Here is an 18,011-nt window from a genome sequence, read left to right as displayed (position 1 = left end):
AAAGAAGGAAAATATCTTCTCTTCTAAGAGGCATCATGCACAAACAATCTATGACAATATCTATTATACTTAATAGTAAGCTAAAGGACCAGTTTAAGTCTCATTACTTTGTCCCCAAGATTATTTTAAAAGGACTTAGGTTAAAATACACGCAACATATATACATATATATATATATATATATTTTAAATTTATATATGCAGTTTGTATTCTGGAATGAGATAGAGCTGCAACTTCAGTTGTGAGTGACCATAGCTCATAATTTATCTGAACCTCAGTTTCCTCATCTGAAGAAGGGGCTGACAACCAGAAGCCCCTGATGAGACTGGAGGGTCCTGCGCGGTAACGCCCACTGGGTCTCTGGAGCACCCAGAGGAGTCGTACTGCCTCCTCGTTGTACCCACTTTAGACCCTGGCCCCCATTTTAAGATCAGACTCCATCAAAGAGCTCAGGAGACCAACAGCCATGGCTACACGAGCAACAGCCATTGGGTCGGGGGGTGCAGGGGTGGTGACAGGGGATACCAGGAAGCCGGGTGCAAATACCCCTCTTTTGACTTCTCTACAATGTGTATGGCTCTAACAAAACAAGATTTAAATTCAAATACAAAATCACTAACCAAGTACCTAACAATTTATGGCTCTACGCTTTTATCTATATTATCTCAGTTAATCTTCATAGGCTATTTAAGGAATTTTCAAGGGTTATTTTGGTTACATGACAGTTTTGCCTCCTGCGATGACTTTAAACTTCACTTGTGAGTCCCTGGGTATGCACATCCACCACCTCCACTGTAATTCCGACAGGCTGGGTCCGGACCACGAGGAGCTGATAAGTTAGCTGTTCTGAAGCTTCAAGATCAGTCACAACAGCATTCGAAACAGCACCGTGCAGTTGTGGAAGGGCTGGGAGGTTCCAGGCCTTGCCTCTGCCTGGAGCTGTTCCAGGGCTAAATGCTTTTTCTTAAGCTCCCCTTCTCTCTAAAGAGCAGCTCACGAAAATCCGCCAGCCTCCTGTGCTTGAAACTCAGCATGAGCCATTGATGATGGAAGATTCCATGACTCAGGAGTCTCACAACCTTTACAGAAAAGAGCATTTTGTTTTCACAAAGACATGGTCCTGTCTCGAAGCAGCATTTCTCCTCAGCTCCAAGCCGAAGTGCTCACCTCCTTAACGGGGCAAAACAAGCCCAACGACCACCTCTCCAGGGCTCCAAGTACAAACTGCAATTCCAGGCCACCAAATTGGTTTGTCTATCTAATGATATTCTTCTTAAAAATGTCTCCAGAGTGTTCTAAGGCCCAGAGTGTTCCCCTTTTGTTTCCGTCAGTGGGGGGAGGGGCGCAGAAGTATATAGAACACTCCGGTTTACATTAACCTTCCTGGATTAACCATAGCTACAGTGAGGTCACCCCAGATGGGTTAGGAGTTCCTCCTTTTCAGAGCATCTACCACACGGTATTACAATTGGTTGTTTACATGGCCATCGCCCTCCTAGATACCAGTTCACCTGCTCATTCTTTTGTTTGTTCACTCATGAGAACCTACTATGTGCCAGATACTATTCCAGATACTGGAGATAGAGCAATGAAGAAAGCAGATATAGTCCCTGCCCTCGTGGATTGTGCAGTTTAACATGGGAGAGAGACAAAGCCCCATAAAAATTATTAGTCCACTGTGGTCAAAGAAGATACTCTGTTCGACTTCCATCTTTTCAGATTTACCGAGATTTGTTTTGTGGCCTAACATATGACCTATCGTAGAGAATGGTCTCTGTGCGCTTGAGAAGAATGTGTCTTCTGTTGTTATTTGGCAGAGTGTTCTATATGTATCCACTAGATCTAACTCTTTCCTTACTGATCATCTTCTCTAGTTGTTCTTTCCATCACTGAAAGTGGGGTACTGAAGTCTCCAACTATTATTGTAGAACTATCTACTTTTTCCCTTCATTTCTGTCAATGTTTACATCATATGTTTTGGGGCTCTGTTGTTAGGTACATATATGTTTATAATTGTGTTATGTGATTTTATTAAATCAATTATTTAATTGCCACTGTCATAGGTGCCACCAAAGAATACTGACTCTAACAAGTGAATGCCAGGGGGCTTCTTTGACGAAGCAATGTTTGGACTTTTAGGAATGCTGAGAGTCAGCCGAGCTGGGGAGGGGAGGCTGAAGCTGGGGAAGGTACTCTGGCAGGGGGTTAACATCTGTGAAGGGCACGGAGTCTAGGTCAAGACTGCCTGGGTCCAAATCCTGGCTCAAACCTGTCACCTGTAGATGACATCCACATCAGAGGGCGGTTGCAGGGACTGAGTGAGTTAGCGCAATGCCTGGCACAGAGAAAATGCCGTGTTTGTGTGAGTTAAGGAATAAAGTAACGATCCTGAGTGGGGAAGGCCAAGTGAGCTCGAGCAGTCAAGTCATCTTGGGTGACTAGTGTGCAGGGTGGAGACGGGAGGTTAGCAAGGGCCTTCTCTGTAAGCTACACAGAGGAGTTGGGTCTCCATCTTAAGAGAGGGAAATAGCATCTCCTTCTGGCTTTAGTAGAGATGAGGAAACCAGTGGGTGAGGCTGCAAATCTCCATTAAAGAGATGATGCGACTGGACCAGGCAGAGGCTGCTTGAGGGCAGGGGCTGTGGCGTACTCACCTCCCCCACGAGGGACCTGGCATGACACCACGTGCACTACGTGCCTGATAAATTCTTTAATAATGAGTCCCTTCTGGTCGCAGCTGACTTGTCCCTGGCCAGCTTTCACCTCTCTTCCTAGCGTGTCCCCACCTGGCCCTCGACCAGGCTGCCATTCCATTATCCTCCTCGGGCTGCACTCCACTGACTCTCTGGCCCATGGGAGGCAAACTCACCTTTGATTTCCATCCTTCACTTCTTAACCACGTCAGCCTCCTCATCCTACCAACCCAAGTGCCACCTCCAGTTCCACTGCAGCCGCCCGACCACTGAGAGCCTCTTAATGCCCTCCGTGTTTTTATAATCTCACTCCAATAGCCACCACATGCCTGCAAGGCTGGTATCATGACTTTTGTCTTGTGAGAAGAAACTCAGGCCCAGGGAGGTTAAGTGACTTGCCCAAGGTCACACCTATGTGAGTCCTGTAGCTGAGACTTCAACATAGGCCAGACTGGCTCTGACAAAACGCTCTTTCTGATGTCCTGCCCTCTCTCCCTGGAAGCAGGCTTCTCCCAGATGACACTCTCTCTCGGAGGCTGAGCCTTCTTCCACTCAGCACGACAGAATGAGAGAGGAGGGGGGTCTGCACGGCAGCCCAGGACTCACTCCGCTCTACCATCCCAAGGGGATCATCTGTCCAAACATCATGGCAACCTGGTCAGAGACAGCCAGTCTGAAGGCCAACTAAACTCCTCAGCAGAGGCACCAGACAGAATTAAATCCAGTCGGAAATCAGACCTATGGACTGAACTACCGTTGTTTCCAACAACCCAGGGGCTGTCCACTCAAATTCCTACAGGAGCCACACAGACGATAAAATGGGTGGCGCGGGCCTGAGTTGGGCGATAGGGAGAAGCGGGGACTGTGGCAGCTGCAGGGCACTCGCCACGTGAAGGAGGCAGCTGCTGCTCAGCTCTGACTGTAGCCTGACAGGGATGTGCATCTTCTTTGAAGGAAAACAGAGAAATTTACATTTTTATGTGATATCTTCCAGCTCTTAAATGTTGGCCAAAAAAATACTTTTTTGGTACCCAATGGAAAACACAACGGAAGGCCAGACTCGGGCTGCAGGCGAGCCGGGCCCCACCTGCACAATAACCAAACCGGCCCGTGTGGACTCAAACAGCGGTCTCTGCTTCTACTGTGGTCCTTCTGGGACACGATTCACACAGCAGAGTCCTAGTCCCGAACTGCCCCTCACGAGCGGATGCTGTGGACTTACATTTCAAAATCCGACAAACTCTGATCTTCGGATGTTTGACTCAAGTCTCCAGGCACCTGCCATCGGGAGCGGGGGCAAGGAGAGAGAAAACACATCATGGTTACCACGGTTTGCATAATCCCGAGAGAATCCTGCCTCTCTCAAGGATCCCTGAACACTTCTTGCTCAGAATGAGGTGAAAAAGCAGTTACTGGAAAACGATAAGAGACTTCGTGGAAGGGTGGCTAGAGAGGGTGTTACAGGAATAAAAACACGCCACCATGAGAGCTCAATTATCTTTCCGGAAAAAGGACCATTGATCCTACCGAGGTCATCGCAGGCGTGTAAAAGCTTGTCATGTTGGAGCTACAAAGACCTAGTTAGGGTCTGAGATGCAAGACATCAAACATGCAGTGGAAAAATATCCACTGTCGCCAAGATAAACATCACACGCCCAGACGCACCCAGCGTACACGAAAGGCTGGTGCCTGCCCCGCGGGCTCCACCCTCCCGCCCCACCCCCCAACGTTTGTGCAATTTAAGGCAGCACGACACAGTTCCTCTTCGACTCACAAGAGCCCCTTGAGAACACGACAGGTGAAAGGAACTCAACTGCCTGGAGTGGTGGCAGCTGTTACATAAAACAGACAGCGAAATGGCCGGCACTAGTTGATGCTCAATAAACGGTGAGGATATTATCACGCCCAGGGAGTCAGTTTCCTGTTGTGAGCTGATGGAATCTGAACCAGCTAGAATTTCAGAATGTGGATCAAAACTAAGAGGAACCAGGTGGAACAGAGAGGGTGCGGGGTAGTGTGGGGAAGAGAGCGTTTATTTCTGAGGTTTCATGTTATCCACGATCTTCATCAGCCTGGAGAACAATCCCAGGGGTGGGTGCTATCCACCCCCTACCCACTTCACAGATGAGGAGGGTGAGGCTCAGGGAGGCTGCAAACGATGCCCGTGGTCACACATGTAGGCAGTGACACGAATCCCGGTCTGTCCGCCCTCAAAGGCTTTTCTGCTACAAATTCTCCCAGAGGAAAGCCAGCTAAATAGTGTAAGGAGGCGAGACATGAAGAAGTTCTGCCCTCACAGAGAGTTAGGGGGCACTAGGAGGTACGCCTTAAAGAAACAGTGGGTTCTCTTTGGAGGCAGGAGAATCCAGCGACTTAGGAGCCTGTGCTCTGGGGCCAAATGGCTCAGGATCAGAGCCCAGCTCCACTTCTCCCTGACTTCTCTGTGTCACGCTGACCTAATCTGTAAAGTGGGCACAGCGGTAGTAATAGTCACAGGGTTATTCTGAGGACAAAATGAGTTAATACCTATAGAGTATGCAAAACAGTGCCCGGCAGGTAGAAAGTTCTCAGTAACCGACTCATGCACTATAATAATATGGCAATTACTGAAAAATAAGAGCAGTATGTTCTGTTATCCTTGACACCAGACGTCAATCTGTCCTGCTAACCCAGCGGGTATCTCTCACCTCGGATATGGCAGCCCAGAGGGAGAGGCACCTGACCTGAGTGGGTTACAGACGTGTGGAGCTAAGCAATTAAACTGGGCTCCAGGCAGCAGACTTTGGTAAGAAGCTGCTGTTGGGATAGTCCTTCCAACCCAAGGAGAAACCGGCCCCATTCCTAAAAACATCCACATCCTCTGACCCAGAAAGCTCACTCTCCAGAATTTATCTACAAGAAACAACCAAAGACATCAACATTACATTGAAGATCAATCCTCTTTCCATTGCTCAGACAAGTAAAAAAAGAAAAAGAAAAAAGAAAAATGCAAACAACCTAAAGGTCCAATTACAGAGGAATAATTCAAAAAATTATGGCGTGTCCACATGAGATGGCCGAGTTAAACAATGGGGCACACACACTCATGAGGGTGCAAACATAAAAAGAATTCTGGAAAAGTACGTAAGAAAATAGTAAAAGTGGCTATCGCTGAAAATAGATTAAGAGGTGACCGAGGAGAAAAGGCGGCTTATTTTTCATTTGTTATCTTTCTGTAAGATTAAAAAGAAAAAGGCATCTTTTGAATGAACTGCTTTAAAAAAAATTTAAACGTGCTTTTGAAGAACGAGCTAGCATGTGCTGTTTCGAAAAGATCTCTGAGACAGATGGATCATCAAGAGAACGCAAAAGCAGGGTGCAGTCAGTGGGTCCGACACGCTGCAAAGACAGAGCATTAAGAATTCCGAGCTGTATTTGTTTGTTTCCGCATCAAGAGTCGAGAGCGGTGAAACTCAAGACACCAATCGAAGGAGCAGCCTGTGGGCGCCGGGGCCGGGGCCGGGTAGCTGGTGCATGGCGCTGGCAGTGAGGCTATACAACGAACACCTTTTTAAATCATTGGAGTTTAAAATAATGAACTACCATCCAAAAGTTTAAATAAAAATGTATAATCCCACCAAAAGGGTGCTTTTGATAAAATTTCGATGGCATAGAAAAAAACCTCCTGGTCTGTTTTGTAAAAAGCAGCTAGGGACTGCACATGCCCAGTGTGCTTCCTAAAGAGAACTTACGAGGCCCGCGTATCTGCAAGCTTAGAATGAAATCGATCTGAGAGATGAGAGTGGGAATGAGTTCTCAGACAGAAGTCAGATGAGTCGGGGTTGTATACGTGAACTTTTCTGGACTTTCTACAGTGAAGATGCATTCATCGTGTAACCACACACAGGTACGCGTTGTGTGTTGTGTATCGTATTACTATGTAAAGTAAATAATATATTTTTCAAACCCCTCCCCCACTGCATTTTGCCAGAACGCAGAAAGCGGATGGGAGAGGTTTGCTTTCAAACGCTTTCATGCATCAGGCATGGAGGAGGGTGAAGGAGGGCATTACTCTCCCCTGGCGCTTTCTCGTGGAACCCTGTGAAAAAAGCCAGGGTTCTAGTGCCTTCTCTGGCAGGGTTGCAGGGCGGCTCCCGGCCTTTCCTCTCCTCCGAGCTTCCCCCTCAGCAGCTGCATCTCTCCTGGAATAATGTGAGGATCGGGTAAGCAGATCGGAGGAGGGACACGGACCCTGAGGACACCAGCTGCAGCATTATGCCCGTCATCACACTGCCTTGGCATGTGGCCTCATTTCAGACTGAAGGGAACAGAGCTCGTACCCAGAGACCCTCATTCTCAAGAAGGAAGCTTCTGTGGCTGCCCCACCAAGCAGAAGCAAAGGGTGACCAGAAGGACCAAAGCGGATCACAAGGTAGGGTTTCTAAGGACGGACATTGCTTTACCACGATTAAGAACAAGGAGCTTCTTCAGAAATGACTGCCTCTTAGAAGAAGGCATTTTCCTGACAGATCCATTTTTCCTCAAGATGCTGATATTTAGGGAACCTTTTGGACAGTGGATAGAAATAGCTGGGGTTACTAAATCCTTCCAACTTAAGAGATTTTTTTTCTAATTACGTGGTATTACTGGGATCAGCTAGCCAGGAGACATTTATGTGTCATGAGTTCCGGGGAGCCTGGCTGGCAAAAGAATCTGTGAACTTTCTGACCTCTGAAGAATGTATCTGGAAAATCGAGCCAGGCTCCACTGCAAATGCATGATGATAACTGATGGCCAGACTTATTAAACATCTGAAAATTTTGTTTTTTTATGCTGTCATGCAGAATGGTACTACATAGCATCTGGGTTTTACAGAAATCATCCAGAAAGCTGGTTTTACTTCATAATCTGGTGGTAAAAGAAGTGTGGAGCAGAGAGTACTTTATAAGAAAAATAAACTTTCTTTTGATACTGGCCACAAACATCCCTCGTGACCTCCTGAAGCCCCAGGGAATGTGGAGGATGCAGCTCTGGGACGCCGCCTGCTCTCTGATTTACCCTCCTCGTGAGGCATAAACGAGTGATGGGCAGCCTGGTCATCTTCATTCACTTCTCCCTGACACCGCGGCTCACACCTGGCCTGTGGTCTGGGAGGCCAGGTGGCAGGACATGCGTGCAGGGAAAGGCGGATAAGGAAGTGAATGTGTTTTTTAAGCCACTGGGTTTTGGGGTGGTTTGACATATAGCAACAGACAGCCCAAAAGGCAACTTCCCTGAGGTCATTCAGCTAGTAAGTGACCAAGGTAGGATTAAATGCAGGTGGTCCGGGTCACCACTCGGCTACACTGCTTCCCACTGCTGAGTCCCTATTCTTTGCATTTTGCACCTGCACACTGCGGAGCCCAGGGGATAAGGTGACCCAGACATGCAGTGAAGAACCTCAACCGGTGTAGAGACCTCCGATGGGGGAAGAAAGTCTGGGAGGACTCAACGCTCGAGAGTAGGTGTGCGCAGGTCCACAGCTGGGTCTGAAATCCTAAGCCCTTCTTAATGCCTGTTTTCTGTGTCACCGCAGGGTGTTTGGTGGGCACCAGGCCTGGAAGCCAAGCCACAGACGTGGCCCAGTCCAAGATGGCTGGCTTCCTCCCCTGGGAGCCACAGGTCCTTTTCCATCTCTGGATACACAAGTCAAATGTGTATCCAGACTCTTGAGTCAAATCCACAAGGTCTCAGGGACAAATGGAAACTCGGATATTCTGAGCTCCGATCTCAGGCTTCCACTGCTCCATAGAGAAGTCACTTGGCTTCAGCTGACCTTGGTTTCTTCCTCACCTGCCCCATGACAACCAGTCTCTGCCTGTCCTATTGGAAAGAACCAACAAAGGTGGTGGGGCTGGGGAGGTGAGGTCAACTGTGTGCTGAACACCTACTACGTGCCGATGTATTCTCTCATTTAATCGTCAAATGCTGGGAAGCAAGCCACGTTCCCTTCCCCTCCTGCCCGAACCTCTTCGCATGGCTGGCTCTTTTCTCTTCCTCTAAGACCCAGCTAAAAGATGCCTTCCTTGATGACAAAGACTAAACAGGCCCTCTACTGCCACCCTCTACCGTTTGCGTTGCTCAGCTGGCAATTACTCCATTCGGGGTCACCTGTGAACTGGTCCCCTCCTTGCGATCTCGACTGCAGCTTCTCTACAGGCGCTCATGCACCGTGACACACGGCAGCTCGCTCGCCTAGGACCTGGCCCACTGTGGGCACTGAATTAATATCTGCGGCTGAATTCATGAATGAATGATAATGCAAGCTACATTTCCACACTGAAATGTCAACCCACTTTTAAACTGCTTTGTAGCAAATTCGCGACCCTTGCGCATGAGATGGGTAAATTAGTTTGGCGATGACAGGGAGCAGAGGCAGAGAATCGCCTTCTCCCTCTTCTAATTACGGGGCTCTCGGATTCACTGCTCAAGAGAAAAGGCAACAGGCAGACAATACAGGCCAGCAAATCTCTGTCCCGATCATGAAATGACACCATAACTTATGTTTCCCGGAGTCACTTTCTCACTCGTCTCTCTTTTCGAATAGCCTTCCCTTTAGCAATTAGCTCTCATTTTGCACTGCCAAAAACCGCCACTTCCCGTCGCAACAACACCCCTGCTTTCTCATCTCACGTTTCACAAGGAACGAAACGTGGACTGACACGGCCCTGACTTGCAGCCTGGTTGGCCAAGCCGGAGGACGGACAGGCCCAGGCCTGGGGCTCTGAGCGTCAACGAGGCCTCGGCTTTTCTCGCCTCCAGGGGGCAGCCAGCTTCGGGGGGACCACTTCCAGGGCTCTGTGTTCATCTGTTTTTGTTAATTTGTTCTTGTGTTTTAAAAACATACAGTTAGAGGTACCCGAGCCGCATGTGATTTAAAAAATCAGCTGAGGTCTAAGACTCTCTGCTGGGAGTAAAGAACTTGCAAATGAGAGTTTTAAAGAGGTTTTTGTTCCATCCTCTGGGTAACCCAAAGCTTGCATAAATGCAGACTATCCCAGGACTGTGAATTAGTTTTTGATGTGTCTGTTTTTCTCAAAAGACTATGAGAGTCTTGAGGACAATATTCTCAGAGCTCAAGACAGTATTAGGCACATAGTGATTGTTCGATGAATGTTCCCGCTGGATGGAAAGATATACAGATGCACAAATGGACAGACGGGTGGATGGACGGTTGGAGGAGGGAAGGGGTATGAGAAATATCTAATCTACTCATTTACTAAGGTGAACATCTAGTTTCTCTCCAAGTATTTAAGACACATGGATGACACACGCACAAAGACATGTATACAGGGACTTTTACCGCAACACCATTTAAGGCAATAAAAGTCTGGAAACAGTAATGAAATGGTTATGTAAAATATCGCCACAGCCAGAGCCAGACTGTACAACTACTGAAGGCGAAGCGTAGATCTCTGCTGCTAATAGGGACTGATCTCTCAGACATAACGTCAAGTGACAGAAGCAAGACACAAAACAGCATGTCAGGCAAGCTACTATTTTCCTTACCGAGTTGGGAGACGGATGTGCCTATGAGCTTGGATCGCATTAATCACTTCTGAAAACACACAAGAAACTGCCAACTGTGGATTCTTTTGAGGGAAGGGCAGTGAGAAGCGAGGGTCAGAGGCAAGAGGAAGGTTTATTTTTACTGTAAAACTTTATACTTTATAAGCTTTTATCATGTACATGAGTTGTTACCCTTCCGAAAAATAAACGTAACAACCCCCACCCCCACCCCCACTCTTCGACCAGAGCAGGGTCCACTCTGATCCGCTTCCTGTATCGTGTTTCGAAGGAAGAGTTTCTCTTAGGGTTGCGCACGCACGGTTTATTTAAATGAGAAGGTTTAGAGAACGCTGAACAGACGGCCTCATTTGCTCTCCTTTCACTCTTCACTCCCAATGAACAACCAGAGAAACTGAGGCACGCAGCCACCAGAAGATGCCAAAGAAATGCAGAGTTGTGCAAACTCGAGAATCCAAACCCTCTGTCGCTACGACTGTGGGATAACTGAGAGTGAATGTAGGATTTCCTTAAAAACACCGTGAGCACAGCAGGACCTGCCCCTCAGAAAGTAGCCGGGGCCCATCGGCAGCACCCACGAGCATTAGGAGCGTGGAGAAGGTTCAAGCGGCAGGTCTGACGCGCTTATTATGGCAAACGGGAGTGGCTTTGCTCTATCTGGGTTGAGCTGCTGGAGACATCGGACTGAGAGGACAACAGAAGGTACCTGCCCTGGCTGTCACCCCAAATGCTGTCTTCTTGCAAACAGAACAGCCCTTCGTGAGCTTGCAAGGGAAGGTGTGTCACTGGGGAAAACCTACCAGGGCGGAGATTGAGGCTTCCCAGCCCCTAAGCCTGGTACCCCTCACCCCACGCTTCCCCACCGGGGGTCCGCAAACCTCGGCTCCAGCTCCTGGAGTATGACAGCCCTCAGCAGCATCCTTCAGGAAGTAGACATCGAGTTCCACTTTCTGCCACAGGCGTGCCCACATCCATTCCAGGTTCCTTCCTTACACAATTCCCCGGACATGTACCTTTCAAGGTTTGCATCTTTCAAACCCTACGAGGCTCAGATGGCCCCCACTGAGTAAAGCCTTTTGAACCTGATGTCCCACCTTGCGAGGAGAGCCGAACGCTTCCATAGCATTTTGTATGTGTCTATTAAAGGCCCCCCTATATGCGTGGAGGTCATCGATCACTTCCTACTTCCTCAGAAGTTGACTGAGCACCAGGCTGTGCCTTAACTCGGAATGTCCATCACCTATCCTGGTACCTGGCCACAGGGTAACAATCCACGGTGACATGTACCTTTCTATATGAACAGAAACATCCGGACGGTTATCTCTAGGGAGGGGAATGAAATTGAGGGTGATAGCAAAGAGATTTTAACTTAATGTCTGAATGTCTGCATTGAGAATGTATTCACGTATTGTGCCTTGCAAAAAATATATTTATAATAATAGCAGCTGCAGTGGGTTAACTGGTGCCCACAAAATGGTATGCCCAAACGCAAAGCCCTGGAACCCGTAAATGTGACCTTATTTGGAAAAACGATCTTTGCAGATGTACTTAAGTTAAGGATCTAGGGATGAGATCATCCTGGATTATCTAAGTGGGCCCTAAATCCAATGACAAGTGTCCTTACAAGAGACACACAGAGGAGAGACACAGGAGGCGGCGGCGTGTGAAGACAGAGGCAGAGACTGGGATGATGTGGCCACGAGCCAAGGAACGCCAGGACCCGCCAGGAGCTGCAAGAGCCACGGAAGGCCCCTCCCCCAGAGCCAGAGGGAGCGCGGCCCTGCCGGGACTGACACCTCGATTTCGAACTCGAGGCTCCAGAACTGTGAGGAGAATATGTTTGCTACATTTCTTGACCTCTTGCTCAGTGCTAGGCCCTGTGTTATGCATTTTATATACATCGTCATCTGAAGGGGTCACTGACACTATGATCACCCTCACTTCACAGATGGGAAAACTGAGACCCAGATAGTTGACTTAACCTGCTCAAGGTCACAGGTTGTAAGTACAGAGCCAGGAGCACAACCGGGCAGTGTGGGCCGAGTCCGTGCTGGCTAGAACGCCGTCCTGAGGGAGCACAGCCTTGGTGCCAGACGGGTCCAGCTAGGCCTGCCCTCTGACTCCGCCATCCCAGCCAAGGCACCTGACTTCTCCGAGCCTCCCTCTCAGTTATAAAGCGGGGAAATATCACTTCCCTCCGGACTTGTCATGGATTAAGTGAAAGAATGGAAACAGAGTCCGGTGCACTGTGTCCCTATGAGGACACAGACGAGGTGCTCTTGTGTAGGAATGGATAAGGCTGGGTCGGAACATTACTCACGGGCAGGGACGGCCATTACAGGAGGCTGGGGTAGGGGTGGCCAGAGGACACGTTCTTGCATGAGGAACATGATGAACGGAGGTACAAATCACTTTCTAAATTCACTCTCCCAGCCCGATCCACTATGCTGTCAGCTCTTGGAGATGCCAGGTGGGTGAGTAGGGGGGTAACAGGCAGTTAATTAGCCCTAGGAGTTCCACTGTGTAAAACTAAAACATTATAGCTTTGATGGCAGAAAATGAGAAAGAATTCTTGGAGCTGAGCTCTCTGTCCTCAAGCACATACTGCAGAACCCACCTCCTGGACAACTTGTTCTGTGAGGTTCAATCCTGAAGACTAGAAGTAATAGTACCTCCCAAAAATACTGCCGTGAATATTAACAGCCCCCGCCCCCCGCCCTCTGCCACACACACACACACACACACACACACATACACTAGTGCCTCCCACAACCAGCTAATCACTGGCATTGATGATTTAGGAAGCCAGTCACCAACATTCTCAATTAGAATGCCAAACCATTCCCCCGAGATCAGACAGAAGCTGTCCTGCCAAGGAGAGATCTGCCTAATTTTCCATCTGTCTTTTATCAATAAGCAATAAATGATGAGTTTTGCTAATTAAAGATGACAGGTATAACTCAATTTAACATCCATTTTATAATCATCTCCCAAAGTGCAATGTTTCCCCAACCCCTTTGAAAGTGATGACTTTGAGATGTGTCTGAAACTATCAAAGGCACAAAAGGGAATAGTCCTAGACCCACAGCCTGGTCCTCTGTTTCCAACATACTGAGTGGCATCGGCCAAATCACTTCCCTGCTCTGAGCTTCCACGTCTTACCTGAGGAAAGGAAGGGGCAGGATAAAGGGGTGGACTGTGGCTGTTTCCTGCCTGGCATACATCTCCCTCCTGGGAAATCACCCTAACAAAGGATTTGTGTCGCCTGAACCTCACGCCTGATCCATAGGTGGGCACAAAATAACTCGGGCCAATCAGCATATCCTGTTTTTGTGGCCACAGTGACTGGTTCAAGACTGGTTAGTAAACTAATGAAGCTGGTTCAATCAGAGTGAACCTTGGGGATTTTGCTGGCAAGGTGGGACAGGCTCGTTCTTCCCCAATGACTGGGAGGATGAGCAGCCCAGCATCACTGCTCACCTAGCTCTGAATTTCACAGTTATCCAACGCAACAAATTCTTTGCTTTGCTAAGGCCGGTTTGGCATGGGCTGGGTTTCTACTACTGAAAGCATCCTAACTGATATGGAAATGATGATCCCTCCCAGCTCTGGCATTTATTTTATTGTATGCTTTAAGTTTTCCTAGGCAGGCCGGGCCCTGAAAATGAATACCCAGGGGATAGCCCTGGCACCAAGGAGAGACTGTGAGCAGTTTAAGGACTCAAGATCACATCAGATTTCTTTGATTCCCAGTTCAAAGCACAGTACCTGGAACTCAGGAGACTGAGAATGACACATGTGGACTGAATGAACAGGTCAGTAAGACAAAGAAATGGAAACTATGGGCCCCGGGGAAGCTCTGCCTCTAATCGGCATCGTTGCCACGGCCACCATAGCCACCACCAGCACCACGGTTTGGTGAGTGCTAACTAGGTGCCAGCACCAGAACTCTGCCCGTGTCCTCTGACTGACTCCTCATAACCACCCCAGGGGTGGGGGGAGCAGGTTGCCCACCGTGGGAGTCATCGGGGTCGCCCGCAGATAACTCTGCTTTGTCCAGGTGCCTGGAAAGACTGCATTTCCCACCCACCTGCAGTGAGAGCTGTCCATGAGACTTGCTTTGCCAGTGAAGTAACAAAGAAGTGGGACGTGGAACCAAAAATAACGGGGTCTAAAACTTGGATCGTGGGGTAAACTGCAGAGGCGTACTTCCCGGGCCACAGCGCCCCCTGGCGCACCACCACGGTTCTGCTACGTTCACGTACCACTTGCACTACCGTTTACTAATGTTATTTCTCAGATCAACTCACCGTTTTTCTTACAGTATGTGCTTAAAAAGATCACCCGAGCACATAGAAAACTAATTTCCCTTGCCATATATAGAAAGCAAATGGGATGCAATGAAAACGCACCTTGACTGAGTTCTAAGTGTCAGCGGTTCTCGCCCCCCGCTGTGTCGGATGAGCCAAGGCAACTGGGGCTGTCAAGGCCCCACTCCGGGGCTTCTCCTTCAGCTAGTCTGGGGTTGAGCCCTGGCATCCAAGTGTCTCAGTACCTTGGCCGACCAGCACCCTGACCCTGAGCCCACGCCGGCTTTGTCGGGGAGTCGGAAGCGCGGGATACGCACCAGCACGGCCTGGAGACGGCACCAGCGCTGCTGGAAGGAAACTGAAAACGGAACAGCTTGTCCTCACGAGCAGCGAGTCCACGTTCTCAGCGCCCGACTCCTGAACCACCGGGGCTCACCCTGCCTCCTACCGGGCGACACGCCTCCCACCTCGGGAAGCACAGACCTGAGGACTGGGCAGACCCGTCTGCCTGGACGAGCCGCACGGCTTGACTCCCCAGAATACAGAGATTCTAAGCAGCAGGTGCTTGAGGTTCCGAGCTCCGGCAAGGGCCTGGATTCCAGCATCACAGCTCAGCTCACATGGGGTCTGCTCCCCCACACTGGGAGGAAAAGGGTCCAGGAGACAGTCCAAGGCCTGTTCTCTGATCGCCAGTGCCCAGGTCAGCACCTGACAATATGCATCCAGTGAATGAATAAATAAGGTGTCATCCCTGCTGGATCTTGGGGGATGGGCACGATTCGGACCCCTGTCCCAGAGTGGACGTGATACTGCAGAGGGGGCTCGGGGCACAGGGGGCGAATCTTCTCTAGCCCTTGTTCTTCCACCAGTAGCTTCTCCAATTAAGCTCTGGCTTGTCCCGACAGCCACAGTCTCTCCGTGACTGATGGGTAATTTCATACCCAAATTGGAAACCATTTAAATTGAGACATCAGGAAAATCAGGGTAGGAGACATATGATAGCTTCTTCCGCATGACAGCAAATAAAAAATGAAAACAACAATGTTGATCGTCTTGTGACAAATAAATTCATGGTCCCTTGTTGGTTTGTAGAATTGACAAAGAATGTTTAGTTACAGTCAGATTCATCTAGTATTTTCTGGGCATCCAGTGAGAATGCTATGGTGAGAGAAGTGAGAAGTAATATTCATTCATTCATTCATTCACTCATTCATTCAATAAATATTTAATACTCTCTACCAGGCACTTGGGAAACATTCAAGTATAAAATGGACAATGGGAGAGACAGCAAATAAACAACTCCACACCAAGTGGTGTTAAATGCTATGGAGAAAAATAAAGCAGGGGAGGGAGCCCCACTGTACTCAGGTTATGACACGGTGGTACTGGACACCCTACTTTGGATGGTTTAGAGGCATTATCTCATTTAATTCAGACCTCATACAATGCTCTCTGGTGGGCATCACCAGTCCCATTCAAAGATGAGGACGTGAAGACTGAAAAAGTAGACTTACCAGCTCCATCACTTATGAGTCATGAGGACTTGGGGGCATTATCTGTCTCACTGTGCCTTAGTTTCCTCATCTCTAAAATGGAGACAGGAGTGCCTACATCACGGAATTGCTACTACATGTAAAAGACATGGGAAAGGATTCGGTACGTGATAGGCACTCAGTCAATGGTACCTGTTGTCGTAAGCTGAAGTGTAAATGCCACTCCCACTTTTAAGGACTTCATTATGGGATGGAAAAGCCAAAATATACACCTGTGAAACCAGTGGATGATAATATCCACGAACAAAGCATGCTGATTCACACTGCCAATCTCCCTGCCTCCCAGGCCCATCTTCCTGACCAACTCCTAGTCATCCTTGAAAACCCAAGTCAAACATCTCCCTTTTGAAGCTTTCCGTGACCAAACCCAGCAGTTATTTATTGTGCAATCATTATTCTCAATACTGGCAAAACTCGATTTCTTCTTCGTTCATTCATTCATTCAACAAATACGTTTCAAGAGCCTACTGTCTGCCAGACCCTCGTCATACTCATTTCATTGCAATTATGTGTTTATGTGTCTGTGTCCTCCATTGGACAACAAACTTCTTAAGGACAGAGAAAATTAATTTGTTCAACAGAACAAATTAATTAGTAATAAAAGGACAATGTAGGAAAAGTAGACGAAATGGGCGGCCTAGAGGGAGAGATTAGAGGAAGTTAAAAACAAAAACAACTCAGACTGACAGGACCCCTAAGGGCTTCCTTAAGGAAGGAGCTGGACCTTGAAGGATGGGGAAGATCTGAAAGAAGGAAGGGAAAGCCAACACACAAAGAAAGCCAAATCTCAACCAGATGAGTAGTATAAATGATGCCACTTATGTTAATACACTTACCTGTTATTAACATAACATATATATATATGCCCCTCTGTATGTAAATGCACAAAAACATCTGGAAGGATATACACCAAATTCTTCATGGTAGAGATCACTAGGAGAGAGACGCTGGTACTTTGCACTTTATTTGATTGTCTATTATTTCTTTCAAAAATATGTTCTTCGATTATTTATGTAATTTAGAAAAAATTTAAGGCACGTCTTCTGAAAGCCAAAAGGTAGAGAAATAAGACACTGCAAGCAGAAGGAAGAACAAGAGCAAATGGTAAGGGGCGGGACTCTGCGGCCAAAGGGCCGACAGCGAGAGGTGAGGAAGAAGGGGAGAGTCCGGTCCTGCTTCAGCATCTACCAGATTACTTTTAAAACAAAGCCAAAATGTCTCTGCACTGCGGCAAAGCACTGGGAGCAACACCTGGCTGCGAGCCTCACTGTAACGGGGCGGGAGGCGATGCCCATCGGAGGCACGCACACTCATGCCGACAGAGGCGATGATACTCCTGGACAGCAAAAAGAAAAAAAGCCACTTTTCCGGAAAATGAATAAAAATCTAAGGAGACCTGATGTTTCTGACTTCATCAAAAGCCAAGTCAGATCTCCGATGCCTGACTTGGCCACATCAGTCTCATCTTAAACCATAACCACAAACTTGGATGTGGAGAAGGCCCATAGTTTTTGACTATCTGAGCGAACACCATTTGAACCCTGGTCAACAAAATCATTACCCTCAAGACCAGAGCACTAGCTCTGAAAGACCCCAGGGGCAAGAAGGTGTAGATACCTTCTGGGCAATTCCAGGATGCCATCTCTCAAGAAGAGGTCATTCCCAAATGAACAGGGGAAGGGAGTCCATAGTTTGGTTTGGGGCAACTTACTCAGGGCTCTCTTTGCCAAGATGCCTCTGTCCCAATCCAATCACATAACAGCTGGTCTCTTGGAAGAGACAGCAACATAATCTACACACAACAGGCTCTGGATTCCACAAACCAGCTGGAAAAGGACTCAAACTCCATGAAACACAGCAAAACAGCATTTATTTTTACTGGAAGATTATGTAAATCTACTTCAAGGACA

General features: G+C 48.2%; 1 protein-coding gene across 6 annotated transcripts in view; it reads right to left on the bottom strand.

The window, feature by feature from the left end:
* SNX29 (sorting nexin 29) overlaps positions 1-18,011 on the bottom strand; it is a 440,342-nt gene that overhangs the window by 141,000 nt on the left and 281,331 nt on the right. For all 6 annotated transcript variants that reach the window (XM_039885359.1, XM_039885355.1, XM_039885356.1 and 3 more), the window contains one exon: positions 3,916-3,971. In XM_039885359.1, coding sequence (XP_039741293.1) covers positions 3,916-3,971 — 56 coding nt within the window. The remainder of the gene's footprint in view (positions 1-3,915; positions 3,972-18,011) is intronic.

This window comes from Pteropus medius, unplaced genomic scaffold (assembly GCF_902729225.1).
Source record: "Pteropus medius unplaced genomic scaffold, Ma_sr-lr_union100, whole genome shotgun sequence".
NCBI lineage: Eukaryota > Metazoa > Chordata > Mammalia > Chiroptera > Pteropodidae > Pteropus > Pteropus medius.
The sequence above is the reverse complement of the archived record's forward strand: the minus strand, read 5'-3'. Positions and strand labels throughout refer to the sequence as shown.